The sequence below is a fragment of the Kogia breviceps genome, chromosome 14, assembly GCF_026419965.1.
Source record: "Kogia breviceps isolate mKogBre1 chromosome 14, mKogBre1 haplotype 1, whole genome shotgun sequence".
Taxonomy (NCBI): Eukaryota; Metazoa; Chordata; class Mammalia; order Artiodactyla; family Physeteridae; genus Kogia; species Kogia breviceps.
Window position 1 is genome coordinate 62,781,413 of NC_081323.1, and position 19,748 is coordinate 62,801,160.

At 42.6% G+C, this 19,748-nt stretch overlaps 1 protein-coding gene across 3 annotated transcripts in view; it reads left to right on the forward strand.

Moving 5' to 3' along the window:
* Window positions 1-19,748, forward strand: part of SNX29 (sorting nexin 29) — a 545,210-nt gene that overhangs the window by 30,825 nt on the left and 494,637 nt on the right. For all 3 annotated transcript variants that reach the window (XR_010836418.1, XM_067012531.1, XM_059038667.2), the window contains exon 4: window positions 11,967-12,091. Coding sequence is in view for 2 of the 3 variants with exons in the window: in XM_067012531.1 (XP_066868632.1) it covers window positions 11,967-12,091 (125 nt within the window). In the remaining variant the exon portion in view is untranslated. The remainder of the gene's footprint in view (window positions 1-11,966; window positions 12,092-19,748) is intronic.

Here is a 19,748-nt window from a genome sequence, read left to right on the forward strand (position 1 = left end):
TTGCTCATTAATTCCTTCATTTAGCAGATACTTGCTTATAGGTCACTGGGTTGGCATTGGGGCTGCAAACTGGATGAGATGGTTGCTGTTCTCAGGGAAGTCAGAATTGAGCCTGGGCGATGGACATGTAAATTGCAGACAGTCGTGGTGGCCTGTGGTAATAATTACATAGTATAGACGTGAGAGGCGAGTACAGGGTCTTTAGTGGTCAGATGGGCAGGGTGGGACTTCAGGCAGCAGGAGTAGCAAATGTGAAGACGCAGGGGTGTGTGAGAGAGTAGTGGGATCGTGGATGATGTGTTGTATGTGTTGGGAGCTGGGCTGGAAGGTCAGTAGATTCTTGGCTTGCTGTCATGGGGAAGTGTTTGAACTTTATCCACCAGAGTATTATTTCTTAAACTATGGCTATTTGTATACTCTTTTCACAATTTTTGCCATTTCCGTATACCATCTGAGCCAGAGATTGGCTTGAGGTGTAATTTCAAGGCCTTGTCTACTCTGGTCTTGTCATAAGCCATCAGTGAAATCAAAGATTGATGGCTGCTTCTATTTTTTTCTTGACGTAGTAAAATGATTAACCTAAAAATGTTCATTTATGGGGCTTCCCTGGTGGCGCAGTGGTTGAGAATCCGCCTGCCGATGCAGGGGACACGGGTTCGTGCCCCGGTCTGGGAAGATCCCACATGCCGCGGAGCGGCTGGGCCCGTGAGCCATGGCCGCTGAGCCTGCGCGTCCGGAGCCTGTGCTCCGCAATGGGAGAGGCCACAACAGTGAGAGGCCCGCGTATCACAAAAAAAAAAAAAAAAAAAAAAAAGTTCATTTATGGTCCCCCTAAAATCATGTCATGTACCATATACCCATAGCAAACTGTGGTAAGAAAGATAATGATGTAGTCAGATTTGCATTTCAGGAGGGTAGCTGCTGATCAGCATGCCAGGGGTATGGGCAGGTGAGATGGGACCTGGGGTTGCAGCCAGAGGCCGTGGCTCTGTGCAGTAGGCAAGGAAGCTGAGTGGAGGTGGTGGTATTGGGAGAAGGGACAGAAGGCTTAGGACTGAGGCTTGGTAAGATCGACTGACATGGGGGATGAGACATAAATGCTCTGGCTCTAAGAGATGACTAGAAATCAGAACAAATATATATTGTTTTAAATTTTGTTTGTTTTATTTATTTTTATTTATTTTTTGCTCTAGTAACAGGCTGTAAATTTTATTCTGCGTAGCCTTTGCTTTTTCAAAGCTACATCTGTACTTTAGAGTTGCCTGCATCTTATTTGTTTTCTTTTTTTTTTTTTTAATTGGAGTGTGGATGATTTACAATGTTGTGTTAGTTTCTGCTGTACAGCAAAGTGAATCAGTTACACATATAGATATATGCACTGTTTTTTAGATTCTTTTCCCATATACGTCATTACAGAATATTGAATAGAGTTCCCTATGCTATACAGTAGGCCCTTCCTTATTAGTTATCTATTTTATATATGGTAGTGTGTATGTCAATTCCAATCTCCCAATTTATCCCTCCCCACCACCCGTAACCATGAGTTTGTTTTCTACATCTGTGACTCTATTGTTTGTTTAAAGGAAGCTTTCGGTGTGGAGTTTTCTTTCTCCCAGGCTATGGACTCCGACCAAACTTGAAGATCCCTTGGCCACTGACTTTGATTTTTTTTTTTTTTTTTTTTTACCACACTGTGCAGCATGCGGGATCTTAGTTCCCCAACCAAGGATCGAACCTGTGCCCCCTGCAGTGGAAGGTCAGAGTCTTAACCACTGGACCACCTTGGCCACTGACTTGATACACAGTAACCATTTCCTCACCCCTTCTGCATTGAGGGGCTCTTGCTTTTCTCCATCCTCTTTTTCCCTTTTGATTTACTAGCTTCTTCAGCTGATTCCTTCTCAGCTGCCTTCTCCTGTTCCTGACTTTGAAAGCTCCTCATCTGCCAAAAGAATCCCAAGTGGTGTTTGTGTCTAGACCAGAGCTGGAGGGTCAGTCTACCCCAGAGAAGACAGTTACTGTGTTTATATTAGTAACTTTAAAAAATGGTCAGAAATGATGTATAACCCGTTTAAAAGTTGGTTATTTTTCTAATTTCTGGTTCCTCTGGTAGAACATTCATTTGACTTCTTTTTACATGCCTGTCTGCCATCCTCAGGCCTTCACACGAACAGTATCTTTTTTTTTTTAATTAATTTTTTTGGAGTATAGTTGCTTTACACACACTGATAGTATCTTGAAAACTACTGCCTTGCGAGTTTTCACTGTTACCAAGCTTGCATTTTTTCTAGTTCTTTGTCAACTGTTTTTTTCCCCCTCTTTTTTCTCTACCATATCCTTCTCTCCCTCCCTCTGGGTAACTTATGTTAATGATCAAGAATCGTTTGTTCTGTGTGTTTCTCCACATTCATTTAATCTTTTACAATTAAAATACATGTGTATATATACACACACACACACACGCAGGTTTTATTGCCATTGTTTTACAAAAATTGAATTATATATAATCTGCATCTGTATTTTCTCTCTTGGCACTACCCTGTCAAAACCTTTCCAAGCTAGAGTTCTAAAAATTCTTTTTAAAAGGCTGCATTATATTGCATGATGCAGATATACCAACAATTGCCTATGAAGTAATACTGACTTTGTTTCCAATTTTTACTACTATGGACAGTGAAACAACAGACATCCTTGAACATGTTTTCTTATGTACTAAGGATTTTGTTTGGCAGAGATTTCCGGGTTGGGTTGCTGGGCCAAAGAGAATGTGTTTATTTTTAATAGTTGTGGTCAGGTATCTTTCTAAAAATTTCTACTGGCAGTGCATGAAACTACCCTTTTCTTCCTTCCTAATAATAGTTTTGAGTGTTGTTTTGAAGTTTTGTCAGTCTGATGGTTGAAAAGTGGTGGCTCACTGTCATTTTAATTTGCATATTGATTGCTAGTGAATTTCAGTTTTTTAAAAAAATATTTGTGAGCTATTTGGCTTTGCTGTCTTGTACAAAGCTGCTTCATATTGTTTGTCCAATTTCTTGTTGGATTATTTGTCCCCTTGTCAATTTGTGAGAGCTCTTTGTATATTATAGTAATTAATTAACCTTTCATCTGTTTTCTGTGTTGCAAATATTTTTTTTTCAAATCTGTCCATTATCTTTGTAGGCACAGGTAATAGTATCTATTACAATACTACATTAAAAAATTTTTACATGGTTAAATGTCTTTTTACTGATTCCATATACCAACCTACCCGTTTCTGTGTTTTCAGTGTTTTAAGATCTTCTTCAATGTGAGAGTATGCATGTGGTCTTTTACATTTTCTTACAAGATTTTTAATGTGTACAGTTAAGCCTTTGATCCATCTGGAATTTTATCTTTGTAGTGTTTCTGAGATAAAACTAAAACCAATTTTAGTTTCTTCTAGGTGGATGCCACCTTTCTCAGAGATCTTTTTGGCTCATTATCTCTGGCCTGCAATTTACTTTCGTTCCATTTACCTAGCACAGAGAGAGGGTGCTTTAGGCCAAAGCACGGAGGACTTAATTGAGAGCCCTGTGCTGATTTGATTCACTGGCCCCAGCACCCATGGCACAGCAAGGAGCGGGAGAGAGCCTTGTACGCTGGTGCTGTCACGCTGAGGAGGAGGAGCCCAGCCTTAACCCCAGCCCTCATTATCCTTGCTCTACATGAGTTTGCCTGAATTTTCAAGGAGGCTTAAGTCTACTCACCTGATGGTAGATGATGCAAATAATTGAGAGGACAGGCTTATGGAAGCTCAGTCCTCTTCCTCTTTCTCTCCCTCCTCCTTCAAATAGGAATCATACCATTTATATTACACTGTAACTTGCTTTTTTTTTTTTTTTTATAACTTGGCCATGTATTATGGACAGTGTTTCAGGTCACTAGGTAACATAATGGTGCAGCCTACCGTCTGTGGCTTCTTTATGTGTAATTAAGAGAGAAAAACCACTGCCAGTTTTAATTGGATAATTTCATCAATTATGAGGCACACTTGGATTTCCAAGATCTTAAAATGTGGGGAAGAAAGGTGCTTCTAGGTTGTTTAGGTTTGGCATCTCATTCTTTTAAAATTTCTACATAATATTTTGTAGTGTGAAGGTGCTGTAACTTATTTACTGTTTTCCTGTTAATGGACGTTCAGGTTGTGTCTAGTTTTGCTTCTGCTTTTACTATTATAACAATGCCGCAATAAAAATATTTGTGTATATGTATGTCTTTGCCTACTAATGCTTTTTTTTGGTTTTTGTTTTTGTTTTTGTTTTTTGTGGTATGCGGGCCTCTCACTGTTGTGGCCTCTCCCGTTGCGGAAGCACAGGCTCAGCGGCCATGGCTCACGGGCCCAGCCGCTCCGCAGCATGTGGGATCTTCCCGGACTGGGGCACGAACCTGTGTCCCCTGCATCGGCAGGCGGATTCTCAACCACTGCGCCACCAGGGAAGCCCAATGCTTTTATATTTAATTGTTTATTTCAACTTAAAAAAAAATAAATTTATTTTATTTATTTATTTTTGGCTGCGTTGGGTCTTCGTTGCAGTGCGTGGGCTTCTCATTGTGGTGACTTCTCTTGCTGTGGCTTCTCTAGGCGCACACGCTTCAGTAGTTGTAACACATGGGCTCAGTAGTTGTGACTCGCCGGCTGTAGAGTGCAGGCTCAGTAGTTGTGGCGCACGGGCTTAGTTGCTCTGCGGCATGTGGGATCTTCCCGGCCCAGGGCTCGAACCCATGTCCCCTGCATTAGCAGGTGGATTCTTAACCAGTTTGCCACCAGGGAAGCCCTATTTCAACTTTTAATTTTGAGATAATTATAGATTCACATGCAGTTGTATGTATGTGAATAATATAGAAAGATCCCATTTACCCTTTACCCAGTTTTCCCCAGTGGTCACATCTTGTAAAATTCTAGGCCGGCATTTCAAATTTCGCTAGTTTTACTTATACTTATTTGTATGTGTGTGTATTTAGTTCTGTGCAGTTTTGTCACTCTGTAGGTTCATGTGTCCCCCACTACAGTCAAGATACAGAATGGTTTCATCACCACAGGGTTCCTCCTGTTGCTTTTTTATAACCATGCCCACCTCCCTCCTGTCCCCTCCCTCCCCATTCCTAACTCCTGGCAACTACCAATCTGTTCTTCATTTCTATAATTTCATCATTCCAAGAATGTTATGTAAGTGGAATCATACAGTGTGTAATTTTGGGGATTGGCTTTTTTTTCACTCAGGGTAATTTCCTTGAGAGGCATCCAGATTGCTGCATGCATGTATCCATAGCGTGTTTCTTTTTATTGCTGAGTAGTATTCTGTGGTCTAGATGTACCACAGTCTGTTTATTCATTGAAGGACATCTGTGTTGTTTTCAGTTTTTGGCTACTGGAAATAATGCTGCTATAAACATTTATGTACAGGTTATTTGTGTGAACATAAGTTTTCATTTCTTTGAGATAAGTACTCAAGAGTACAATTGCTGGGTTGTATGATATTTGCAGATTTAGTTTTATAAGAAACTGCCAACTATTTTCCAGACTGGCTGTACCATTTACATTCCCACCAGCAACGTGTGAGTGATCCAGTTTCTCTGCATTCTTGTCAGCATTTAGTATTCTCATGATTTTCTATTTTGGCCATCCCTATAGGTGTGTAGACATATCTCACTGTAGTGTCAGTGTGCATTTCCCCAGTGGCTAGTGATGAACATATTTTCCTGTTCTTATACATGTGTACCCTCTTTGGTGAAACATCTGTTCATGATTTTTGCTCATTTTCTAATTAGTAGTGCTTTTATTTTTATAGGATAAATTCCTAGAAGTAGGATTGCTGGGTCAAAGGGTACAGGCATTTAAACAAATCGTACTGCCTGGTCTCTTTGCAGAAGGATGTAGGAATTCACATTTATATTGCAATCAGCAGCACCCATTTACATGTACTCTTGCTAGATCTGTGACTGGTTTGAAATTGATAGTCCGAAGTTGATAGCTTAGTATTTGCGACACTTTCCTGGTCACTAGTGAGACTGAATATCTTTTCCTATGTTTATTGGCCAACTGTATTTCCTCCCTTCATGGTTTGTTGGTTCACCTTCTTTAATAGTCGTTTAATTTTTTGAGTTGCATGTCTTTTTTTTTTGTCCGTTTGTGGAAGCTCTTCGTGTACTATGGCCCTTAATTTTTTTTTTCAGTTGTGTGCTGTAAATATTTTCTCCAGTCTATCATTTTTTGTTTTACCATATTTATATCTTTTGCCGTGTTGAAATTTAAACATTTTATGTGCTTAATTCTATGAACTTTTAAAATTTTGCTTTGAGAGTATACTGTCCTGAGGTTCTTCTGTATTTTTCTCTATCATTTTTTCTACACTTACATATGTTTTTGATCTTAACCCATCTGGAATTTAGCTCTGTGATGGTTTGAGACAGAAGTTTATTTTTATTTTATTTCAGCCCTATAACCACTTGGGTCAGTGCCACTGGTTAAATAGCCCATTCTTGCTCATCTGAGTTGAAGTGCTACCATTATTATATATAAAATATTTCCATATTCATTTGGACTTTTGGAAGGGGGTTCTCTATACTGCTCCATCAATTTGTTTATCTCTGTACCCAAAACCACACTAGGCCAAGTCCTTCCTGTGATTAGTATTGGAATTGTATTAAATATATACATTAATTTGGGAAGAATTAACATTTTTATTTTAATAAATCTTCCCATTTAGGAAAACAATATTTCTATTTATTTTAAGAATATTATGTTTTTCTTCATATAGGACATGTATTTTTCTTATTAAAAATATGATTTATTTTACTTTTGTTACTGTTGTGAATGTAGTTCGCCTCCACCATTTTGTTGACTTAAAAAAAATCAACTTTTAATGTTACCGTTTCTTTTATTGCAATATTTTAAATTTGCGAGTTAGAAACTTTTTTTAGCATAGTTGAAAACATACTTGATATACAGTTTTGTACCCTGCTTATTTTTCATTTTATGTTATAAACCTGTTGGCTTATCATTATAAGCTCTTGGTAAATAAGGGCTAAATGGCATTCGATTTTGTGTTGTATTATCATTTAACCAATTCCCCAAGTGTCCAATCTTTATGTGTTTTTAACTTTCCACAGTTGTAAATAATGTTTTGAATATTTTCATTCTTAAATCTTTATCTGACTTGTAGATTACAACCGAGGATTGATTTCTGCCAGTAGAATTCAGCGGTTAAAGGATGTGAACCTTTCTGAAATTTGTAACACATGAATATAGGGCATGGCCCATTTCAAATGACTGTCATGTGATGGCCTTGCTGCAGCTGATGATTGTGCTGTCGTCTTAAATCTGAGGTGTGGCTAATGCTGTTAATGGCCGGTTTTTATGGGTACTATCGACTCCGTTCTAGGTGACATTGGAGCTTCCCACACGAGGATGATCCAGTCCATTTTCATGATTGTACTTTTCACCAAAAGGTTCTAGTGAAGCTGTAACGTAGTGAAAGGATCAATTTGAAGTTATGCTGTCACGAGGTTAATTTGATGCAGTTCTTAAAATGCAGCTTTCATTGCTGATCCTTTCTGTCTCACATTTGCCATAAATGTCTAACATTTGCCATAAAAAGTACAGGATTCTTAGGATTCTTATTATAGATTAATGTGGCAGGTTAAGCTGTCTTGAAATTTAGGACACAGCTTAGGAAAACCAGTGCTTGCAGAATTTTAGCAGCAAACCAGCTGTGCCGGCGGGTGGTGAGAGCAGGTTTAAAGTCAGCCGGAGGAGGTTGTTTCATTTTCCACTCGCTAACTCCTTCATCAAGCTTTGACCGGGCACCTTGAGGGCAGGTTTTTTAAAAACAGCTTAACTGAAGTCTAATTTACTTACCATAAAAATCTACTCATTGTACGTGTACAATGCAGTGATTTTTTTTAAAAAGTAAATTTATAGAGTTATGTAACCATCACCACAATTCAGGTTCAGAACATTTTCATTGCCCCAAAGAGTTCCCTTGTGCCAGTTTACAGTTAATTTCTGATTTCAGCCTTAGGCGACACTAATCTACTTGTAGTTTCTATATATTTACCTTTTCTCGACATTTCATGGAATCATACAATGTATGGCTTTTGGGTGTGACTTCTTTCCCTTAGCATGATATTTTCAAGGCTCATCCTTGTTGCAGCATGTGTCAGTACTTTACTCCTTTTTATTGCTGAATATTAGTCCATTGTATCCATATACCACATTTTATCTATCCATTCATCTGGTAAACAGCTATATGCATAAAAACTTGAAGTGATTTTCTTGGCTGGTGCTTTTTAAAAAAATTAAAACATTCACTGTTAAGTGCCCTGCTTAATTAAGAACATGGCCAATTCATTAACTGATAGTAGAAGTTAGATGTGAGAAAATGCCGTGGAGGCAGCCAATCCCCCACCGCCTCCCCTCCCCTGCCGCGTGTCAGAGAGCACTCAGCAGAGAGCATTCTGGTAAACAGGAGAGACTGAGCTGAGAAAATAATGAGCTCCATGAAAGCAGGTGCCCCTTTCATTTTTGCAGAAACTATCATATGCCTGAGTCAAGGTGAGAAGAAATGGAAAACCTTCAGGAGACATAATTATAAATCAGTGCCCATAGCGTGCCCACCACAAGCTGAAGGGCTTAGATTCATGTAGTTGGACCAGTGTGTTCTCCTTGGTTCCCTAGTCTTTAAAAAAAAATTTTTATTTATTATTAATTAATTAATTAATTTTGGCAGCACCAGGTCTTAGTTGCGGCATGCAGGATCTTTTAGTTGTGGCATGTGGACTTCTTAGTTGCAGCATGCGGACTCTTAGTTGTGGCATGCATGTGGGATCTAGTTCCCTGACCAGGGATTGAACCTGGGCTCCCTGCATTGGGAGCACAGAGTCCTACCCACTGGAGCACCAGGGAAGTCCCTTGGTTCCCTAGTCTTAACTGACCTGGATTTGGATTCCAAATTATACAAGATCTCCTGAGATGCATCTCTCACCTAAGTAAACATCAAGTCCATGTTCTGAGTTCTTCGAGGGGAGGGACCATATTGGTCACATATACCACAGATGGCAGGCATTGTGCTAGGTGCTGTCGCCACTAAAATGAACAAGGCCTTGATCCTTGCTCTCTGGAAACTCAAGTTAGCAAGAGGAGACAGCTTTGGAAAGCAGATTGTTAACAGAGATTGACCAAGTGCTGCAGCAGAAGGAAGCTCAGCATGAGGAAGGCTTCCTGGAGGAGGCGACCCTTGAGCCAAGTCTTAAATGACCTGTAAATATAAGCTCAGGTCAAATGGGGAGGTGAAAAGGGGACATGGAGAGGGTGTTAAGTAGAATGGCCTTCAGCAAGGCAGGCATCATAGTGAACTAATTATAGGACTAATGCCCACCTGGGTTTTCTGCTGTGTTGGGTTGATTGTGACCTATGTGCATCTGGAAGGTAATGCTGCTGATGTAAGCAAACCTTGGGGACTGGGTTTGTGCTGTTCACCTGCATTCCATTCCCCTTAGGGGCCAGATGTTATTATAGAGTTGGTGGGGCAGTTACTGACTTGTGCATTGGAGCCAAACAAACCAACGGGGATTGTTGAGTTAATCATTGTATTTGCAGATGATTCGTTTAAAGATGTGGTTTATTATGGAGAATTCTAAACACAGACCAAGGTTGTTGCCTTCCTCCCCACCCCACCCTGAAACAGGGCCCTGGTCAGGCTCTATTTTGCTATGCCTTGATTTTGGTTCCTGTGAGATTTAGATAGTTTTGGCGGGTGTCCCAGCTTTCAGGGAGCCCTCAGATGTGTGCCTGTGTGGATATGCAGGGAGACTAGCATATGCACATCTAATATTTAAGAGTGACATCTGCCACAGCAAAACGGGTTGTTTCAATGTGGGGGGGGTATTCTGGGACCCAGGGTTCAAGGTTAATCACCCTTTTACCTATCCACTGAAAAAGCATTTACAGAGCACACACTGTGTTCCAGGCACTGAGTGAGCTAGGTGCAGGGGAGCCAGGCGGACAAGGTAGGAGTTGGAAACCAAATAGTGTAGTTGAGGACAAGTTCAGTTTGGGATGCCAGATAGGGCTCCTTCCTGTGGAGGACTAACTTTTTTTTTTAAAGTTTTTATTTTATATTGGGGTATAGCCGATTAACATAGTTTCAGGTGCACAGCAAAGTGACTCAGCCATACATATACATGTATCCATTCTCCCCCAAACTCCTGCAGGGCTAACTTTGATCATTGTTAGTAGTAGCTTAGAATTCTGGGATGGATTAGTGATGTCTGTCATGGGCACAGACTAGAGGATAAATATTCATGTGCTGTGTATTTGCTGATGCTGGGTTAGCATTTTCTGGTGTAGACAGAAGACTTGAGTAAAGGTGGCATATGGGAGGGAGTTGACTTTTGTCTTAAAATAAAGCATGTTTGTCTTGTGGCATGGGGTGTAGTGGAAACTACCTTGGATCAGCATGGGGGTGGGTAGGGCTGGAGTACCCATGTTGCTGCTAATTATGTACTTACTAGGTACTGTCTCTTAAATGTCTCTAAGCCTCAGTTCCTTGACGTGTAAAATGGAGATAATAATACCTGCCTCAACCATATCATAATGCTGATGGGAGGAGCTAGTGAAATCATGGATGTGAAGATGTTTTACCACCCACAGAGTGATAGACACTTGCAGTATTATAACTACAGGTGTGGGGGTGGGTGGAGCAGGAAATGCCTGCAGTTAGGCAAGGATGAGCCAGATGGTGTTGGCTGCAGGGTCTTTGCACTGGGTCTGTCTTCCCAGCCTGCTGCCTCTTGTCATATCCAGGTCATAAGTTTACCTCCATTCGGGCCACAGAATCTAAGCCTGTTCTGGACCTGGCTCCACCTACTACCTCATCCTGTTTTATTTTCTTCAAAGGTCTCATCAAGTGATATGGTCTGGTTAGCTTATTTGTGTATCTTCCCCTGCTAGAACCATGGAAACGTGGTGAGGCAGAGACCTTTTCTGTCTCACTCCCACCTTCATATCCTCAGAGCCTAGAACAGTGCCTGGCATGTAGGAGAAGTTCAGGATTTCTTAACATTTGTTGCATGAATGATAGGAAGAGTCTCTTAAGTCCACAGACCCAATTGGGCTGGGGGCCCAGGAGCCCTGTGAGGATTGTTAAGAATTGAGTGTAGTTGCTATGATCTCATCTCTCTGTGAACATGTTCCTGAATCTCCCATTTCTTTGGTTACTGATAAATCATTTCAGTTAAATGCACAGTAATTGTAACTTAATTGACAATTCCGTCAACTCCGGATCTGACTTCACAATGTAATCTCTTATAACAAAATAAAGGACAAGAATTAGAATTCATATTATTTTTTAGGGTATGTAACAGGCCATGAAATTACACAGTGTTTCCAATTTGGCAGGCTGGTGAATTCAATCTCTTAAAAGATAATCTTGTTTCATAAAGGACATGTTATGAATTATAGTTGAAACTTGTGAATTGGATACAATTAACACCCAACCCCTCCCCACACAGAACTGATTTGGTTTTTTTTTTTTTTTTTTTTTTTGCGGCGGGAGCTCTGCGGCACGTGGGATCCTCCCGGACCGGGACACAAACCCGCGTCCCCTGCATCGGCAGGCGGACTCCCAACCACTGCGCCACCAGGGAAGCCCTGATTTATCTTTAAATTGGCTTTTTTTTTTTTCTTCTCCCCTGCTGGCTGGCACCAGTTCCATTTCCCCTTGTTTCTTGTGAATTGTTACTATGCTTTCACCAGTCTGATGAACTTGGCTAGACTGTGTGGGGCTTCCCTAAATTATGTGAAATGAACATAAATGGAGATTGGTGTGGAGTCTGTAAATCCAGGTGTCTAGTGTGTACCCTCACTAGCTCCCTGGAGATGCCAGGGCCGCCCTGGTTGTTTCTCTGCCTTCACAGGGTGGATTGATGAATCATTGGTTCTCTCGCAGGGTAACCTGTCTGTGTGCCCAGTTTGAGGCCGTCCTGCAGCATGGCGTGAAGAGGAGTCGAGGATTAGCACTAACAGCAGCTGCGATCAAACAGGCAGCAGGCTTCTCCAGCAAAACCGAAACAGGTACTGCTCGGCCTGATGCATCCCGGAGGATGTTCCTTTCTCTTGCTCTTTTAATTTTTGTATATTTTTTAATAGCGGGCAAGGCAGTCATCGTGCGGGACTGGTGGGGGCCAGTGGCACGTGGTGGTGCAGAAATCCGTGGTAAGGATGTCTTATTGCAGTCAGTTAGGGTGTTGTCTGGTTTCTTAATTTAAATGAAGTCAGCCTTTGTGCAGAATTCTCAGAGCCACGTGTTGTGGTCTCTGAGGGGCTCGGGGGACCTGCAGCTAAGGTGCTTATTTCACCAACATGGTGTGGCAATTGCTGTGAAACTAATAATCTGTTCTAACTTCATGCACAAGGATAGCACGGCATTTCATAATTAAATCTGTCTTCAATAACAGCAGCAGAAACCAGGCAGGTCTCTGAGCTTATAGTTCTGCTGCCATCCATTGTAAAATTGTCACAGCATTTCCCTTGTCCTGTGCTCCTGTGTCTCTGAATGACAGGGATAATGCTAATAATAATAATTCAACACTCATGGGTACTTAGTGCAAGCCTGGCACTTTGTTAGTCTTTTATATAAATTAACTTGCTCAGTTCACACAATAGCCCTATGAGGGATGGGGACCTTCATCTCTCTTCTCCATGGTACAGATGTGATTTGTTCGAAGCGGTTTGCTTTGGATCTGAACTTTGAAGTGTATTATGTCATATAAACAACATCCTATGTTCCACCCCACTCGCACATGTAAAAGAGCAGGTTCTTTCAGACTCTGCTTGTGGCTGCCGCCCTGAATTCCCAAATCCTTCTTGTTACTGTGATATCAGTGTCACTGCTGAGTAAAATGTGTCACCTTTTGCTAGTTCACCTCCTTCCACAGCAAAAAATCAGTGCTCACCGTGTCTGGTAGAGGTGTTTGTGGAAATTCTCTGCCCACTGAAGCGAACCCTGTGCCTTTCCCTCCTGTGTGGGCATGTCTCCTTTCCCTTTTCTCCCACCCCTTCAGCAGATCTTTCATCCCTGTTCATCTCACCGGTTGCTCATTTTCAGAAATGAATGTGGGTCCTGTTGGGGTTAGGGGATGGCTGCACGAGGGATCCTGCCACCGCTGATGTTTCTTCCGTGTTCCCAGGTCCCTTCCTTAAAAGTCAGGGACACAGGGGGCCAGTTCAGAGAAGAGCTGGTGTCAAGGGCCTCAGTCTTCATAGAAACCACAGCCAGCTGCCTTGGCCACCTTGGATGTCAGCCTCAGTCGTCCCAGTGGCATTTTATATACAGGATGCTTCCCTGAGCCTCTGTGTGGGGATGGCGTAGGGCTGGTTGATGGCTGTTTGAGGACATGGCTTTTCCGAGAGTCCTCCTTGGCTTGCTGGGCCCTTGTGTTTCTTCTCATTTCCTTCTTACCTGTCTGTGGGGCAGCTACCTCAGAGGAACTGGTGACTGGTGTGGAATAGACCACCAGGCTCTGGGCAGCTCCTGGGCATGGCAGAGTCAACCCTGGCTTTGGAGTCAGACTCTGAGGGTAAGTCTGGCATGACCCTGGGAAAATGCCCCTCTGTGCCTTCATTGTTTGCACCTGTAAAGGCAGAGCATCTAGTCTCCCTGGGGGGTTGTCAGGAGGCTTCAGTGAGACTCTCATGTGAAGCACCTGCTTCAGTTCATAGACCTGCCCCCCCAATAAATGTTTAACCGGTTACCCTCTTCTCCCAAACACCCTTTAAACTTTTAATCTCTTTCTCCACCTCACCCCCTCTTGAGGCTCTGACCTTTTAACCATGAAGAATGGCTCTACCTATTCCCATCCAGACTAGAATTTTTATCTTTTTGTTACTTGGCCCTGGTAATCACAGAAGCACCTACACATTTGCAAGACATCGCCAGCCTTCAGCTTCTTGCTGTTTCCCTGCATCTCAGCATGATTTCTACACTTGCATCCTGAAGATACTGATGAGCAGTCTCTGGCTTTGTTTCTGTCGAGGAGGGTGTGCTGGGCAGCCTCCTGGCCAATTAGAAGCAAAGGAAAGACCAGACTAGCTTAGCCCTGGAGTAGTTGCCAAGGGATTGTGTCATCATTGTTGGCAGCGTTAATTAACCATTCACGGGTGTAGGATGATTCTTGGCTGATTAAAACCTCTTTCCTGCCATTGAATATTTGATTAAAAACCTCACAAGAGAGGGGGCAGGTGTTTCTTCAGCTGCTCAGAGTTGGAAAAGATCGGATCAGTGACTTCTTACGGTTGTTCTTAAAGCCATTGGAATGACCTTGCCAGGCAGAATGAATACAATGAAGTCTGAAGAGAGGGATCCGACGGGAATGAGCGTTGCTCTGCTCCCTTGTCTCTGCTGGCTGCTGGGCTGGGCCCTCTATGTAGCTTAGCGATCGGACGGCACGGTTGAAATCCCCGCTCAGCGACTTGTCACACGTGAGCTCTCTGGGACACCTCCTCTCTGAGCTTCTATTTCCTCGTGCGTAAACTAAGGGTAATAACGGGACCCGCCTCGCAGGATTGTGGTGGGGGCTCAAGGCCTTGGTACTGGGCTGCCCGAGCTGGTGCGTGATGCTGACATGCCTATTCCAGCATAGGTGATGGTGTCTTTACTTTTCAGGTGATGACACTGAGCCTCAAGTAAGTTAATACTTGGCCCAAGTTCCCATGGCTGGTAAATGGCAGAGCTGAGGATTCCAACCCAGGTCAGACTGATATCAAGAAGTTCCCGGCCCTTCCCTGCTCCCCACCTCCTTTGGCAGCAGGCCTGATGCCCATTATTGCTCCTCTGTAGACCACTGTAACTCAGTGAACTGAATTGAAAGTGACAGGAGAGAATGAGTAACGGTGAATTAATCCACAAGGCTGTTGCGTTAACTCTGTTTCTAGATGAAGAGAGAAAAGCTGAACTTCAGAGTAATGACTGAATAAAATGACATTGTTGAAAATCACAATACAGTAGATAATACTGAGAGTCTGCCAGGGGCATGACTGCGTTTGGTTGTCTGCGGTTAGGGTGCATGTAGGACTGAGTTTGGAAACTGGTGCCCTTGCACAGCATATTAAAAAAACTTTTTAAAAAAGTTGCCAACATTTAAAAATTATGAGATTTTATGTTGAAATACAGATTTCTAGATTTTCTTAAACTTGAGGATCTGTGACTCTGGGCCTACATTTACTGTTGACTTTGTTTGGAGCCCAGCACCCCTGCCCTTTGTCGATGGGGCAAAAGTACTCCAGGTCACCACAGTCTCCACACTTCCCTATCGCCCCTGACACTTGAGATAGAATGTCGGTTGCCATTTATTGTGTACTGTTGTTATTGTTCCCACTGTTCTAATTGGAAATTCAGCAGTTTTCAAGGGTAAACACCTCTCAAGTTGTAAGCCTTTGAAGCCAGTTTCTAGAGTGCTAAAACCGTTGTTTTTGTCAATTTTGTTCAGTTTTATAGTTGCTTTTTGGGGAGAGGATTTGTTAACTTTCTCACTGGGCTATAGCCAAAAGTCCCTTATTTTTGGTTTTTGTCTTGATTTTGAATACATTCTTGTCTTCGCATGTATCTGGTATTTTCGACTGAATGCCAGATGTTGTGTATGACGTATCGTAGAGATAATTTGAAGTTTGGAATGATTGTATCTTTTTTCAGAGAGGATTTACTGTTGCTTCTCAGACAGTTAGGGTAGAGGGAGATCAGTTTAATCCAGTCAAGGGATCAAGCCAGTTCACACATGGCCTTTAGCATTTGTGATGCCTGATATATTTCTAGGATGTAGTTCTTCGGGGTTTCCAGCTTATATCAGTTTTCTGGAGTTGCCATAGCAAATTTGCTCACCCCAGGTGGCTTAAAACAACAGAGAGAAATTTACTTTTTCACAGTCTGGAGGCCAGGAGTCCAGAATCTAGGTGTTGGCAGGGTTGGTTCCTTCTGGAAGGCTCTGAGGGGAGGGTGTGTTCCTAGCTTCTGGTGCTTGTCAGCAGTCTCTGCCATTCCTTGGCTTGTAGCTTTATCACTCCGGTCTTGGCCCCTCTCTTCACATGGCCATCTTTCCTCTGTGTCCATGTCTCTCTGTGTCCCCTCCTCTCCTTAGAAAGACACCAGTCGTGTTAGATTAGGTCCAGTATGACCTCATCTCAATAAATTACACCTGCAAAGAGGCTTTCCCCAAATAAAGTCCCATTCTGGGGTTCCAGGTGGACACGGATTTTGGGGGGCACTATTCAGTCCAGTACACAGCTGAATCCCTGAGGTGTTTTCCTGTGCCCTTCCTCATCTGCAGGTCCTGAACTCTAATTTTTTTTTAAAAAATTAATTAATTAATTTACTTTTGCTGTGTTGGGTCTTAGTTTCTGTGCGAGGGCTTTCTCTAGTTGCGGCAAGAGGGGGCCGCTCTTCATCGTGGTTCACGGGCCTCTCACTATCGCGGCCTCTCTTGTTGCGGAGCACAGGCTCCAGACGCGCAGGCTCAGTAGTTGTGGCTCACGGGCCTAGTTGTTCCACGGCATGTGGGATCCTCCCAGACCAGGGCTCGAACCCGTGTCACCTGCATTAGCAGGCAGATTCTCAACCACTGTGTCACCAGGGAAGCCCTCTAATTTTTTTTTTTTTAAGACCCTGTGGGAATTCTGAAAGCTCCACTTCTCATCAGAGAAGCTCTGTAGTTGGGAAAAGCCTTAGGGCAAAATAAGGCTCTCTAGACAGGAGTCATGTCTGTGGACTTCCCTTCTCTTTGGGATCTGAGTTCCTCATGTCTTTCTTGCATTTGCAGAGCTCCTAGTCCTTCAGTTTTGCTTTAATTAAAAAAAAAAAAAAAAAGTCTGGCTTTTTCAGTTGCTGTTTTTTTCGTGGGGGAGTTGGTCTGGTTCAAGCTAATCTTCCACAGCCGACAGTGGACCTTGGAGTGATGCTTTCAGCTTGTGCCTTTTCTGGTGGCCAGATGTGCCCCCTCTGTGTGTGACCATCTTCTGATACTTGTCTACAAATCAGGTACCAGCTTTTCCTCCTGAGATCAACTGTAGCCTGGGAAAGAGAGTTTGCAAGCAGTTTTCCTTCAGTTTTGTGATGATTTTAATCAGTACCAACATACATCTATCATTCCCTAGTTTGCTATTAGGTGGTTTTGTTTTGTTTGATTTTGATTTTAGCTTAGTATTCAGGTTTCTTTTTGTTTTTGACTTGGGAGGTTTTTACTCAAACATCCCTGACCTATGAAATGTTGGTAAGGTACACATCGTTCTAAGCAGTTATGCTGCCAGCTCAGCAGTTATGCCGTTTTGGCAGGCATGGGAAAAAGTGTCCATTCCAAATTGCAATCCCTTTGAATAGATCATCTAGTTAGTTGAGTTATGCAGGACCCAGAGAAGTTTAGAATAAGGTCACCTGGTGTGTCTTCTTTAGAATTCAGACCCTAGAAGTGAGAGCCTACTGTGCCCAGTAGAGCCGTTTCCTCTGACTTTTGACAAGTGACTGGATTTATCTACACAGACAGTTGATTTGCCGGTGGTGAGATGGGAGCCTGCATTTTCCGAGCCTGTCCTGCAGTTTGTTTAACCTTTCCATTCCAGTTATGCAAGGTAGCATGAATCATTACAGCCGACACTGGTTATTCCCCACCCCGCAGTTCCGTCCCTTCTTTCTTGCTAATAGAACTCTGGTTTTGTTCTGATGTTGGGTGGCCACGAGCTTCAGGCCTGAGGCTAGCCACAGGAGGAGTAAATCTGGATCAGATCAGGCCAGACATAATAATTTCCAGCCTGCCAGTAGTTGGTTTAGGAATAGACATGTGATGCAATTCTGACCAAAAGGAAAGGTCTGCTGAGCGGCTTCTGAGAAATCTTCTTGCTGTTTAAACAAAGACACAAGAAGACTTATTTTATGGCGTTGGGTTGTTTTGTGAGACTGTGATGTTTGGAGCTATGGCAGTGATGTTGTGACCATGAGGAGGGACCAAGTCTGAAGATGAAAGCTGGTACATTCAGGATGGCAGCTCAGAAAGATGGAAAGTACTTGGACCCTGATAATGTCACTGAGCTACTGAATTAACCAACTCTAGAATGGCACTACCTCTGGACTTAATGTTATGTGAGATAATTAGTTCCCTAATATTTTAAGGCATTTTGAGTTGGAGTTCTTTTTACTCGCATCCAAAATCATCCTAACTTAAACAATAGAGAAAAGCAAGACAACTTCAAAAAAAAGAGAGACCTATGCTCCAGAAATGGGAGGAACAATGTGATTAGCACATTCATCTTGGAAATGACACTTGGGTGTTTTCTGCTCTTTTCAATGAACCACAGGTTTGGCTTTCTTAGTGTTTGCTAGTGACTCATATTGAGCAGCTCTTGTGACCCAGGGGATTCATTAGACCCTTCGTGCCCATTGCTCCACTTTACTGCTAAAATGATTATGCATAGTGAATAACAGTGTTCCCATTTTACAGGTGAATAAAATGAGGCTCAAAGAAATGAAATAATTTCCTTAATGTTCCAGAGCTAAAAAGTGGCAGAGCTGGGATTTCTACTCAGGCAGGCCTACATGATTGTGATTCTGAAGCTCCTACTTTTATTTATAATGGCATGTTGTTTCCAGAAAGAGAGCTCTCTGTAAGATCATGACCCCTTCCCCCATCTGAACTCATGAGTAAATTAAGCAGCATTTTATTATTTATTTAGCCTGTGCCGGGTCTTAGTTGCTTCATGTGGACTCTTAGTTGTGGCATGCAGACTTCTTAGTTGTGGCATGTGGGATCTTTAGTTGTGACATGAAGACTCTTAGTTGCGGCATGTATGCAGGATCTAGTTCCCCAACCAAGGATCGAACCCGGGCCCCCTGCATTGGGAGCACGGAATCTCACCCACTGGACCACCAGGGAAGCCCAAGCCGCAAGTATTGAGTGAGTTAGGAGCACTCAGAGCAGAGCTCACCAAACTATGTCTTACCACCTGTTTTGTAAATAAAGTTTTATTGGAACACAGCCACAAACATTCATCTACTTAGTGTCTAGGGCTGCTTTTAGGCAGAGTTGTGACTGAGACTATCTGGCCTCCTGACTTTCTAGCTCCTAGCATAGTGTGTAGAAGTATATGGGTTATTCAGTAAAAATATGTTCAATAAATACCTTTTGGTTGGAAGGAAGGGCATCATTCAATGTGCATAGTACTATATTTCATGATTCCTGAGGTACCTTAAACCAGGATCACTCCAGGGTACTTCCTTTTCCTGGTTCATAGCCTGTGCTTCTTGCTGTGTCTTCACATGGTGGAAGGAGCCTCTTTTATCAGGGCACTAATCCCATTCGTGAGGGCTCCACCCCTCATCACCTAAGGGTCCACCCAAAGGCCCCATCTACTGATGCCATCATCTTTGGGGGTTAGAATTTCAAGAGATGAATTTTGAGGGGACACATTCTGATTATAGAAGTGGCATTTCAATGGCATAACCTTGGAGTTCGATGTTCTCGTTAATCACTAAAATATCATCATCAGGTTATGTATCGGCAGTCTATTACAAGGTGATAGGCGTGATTCAGAACACACCAGAGGCACATTTATTATTGAGGTGCCTGTCTTGTAAAATATAACTGTAACTTCCCTTATCTGTTCAGTAGCCTTTTGGCACTTCTGACCTTGACACTTTGTCTCCCCCTGTCTTCTGTAATGCCACAACCTCTGGGCATACGTTCTACTTCTT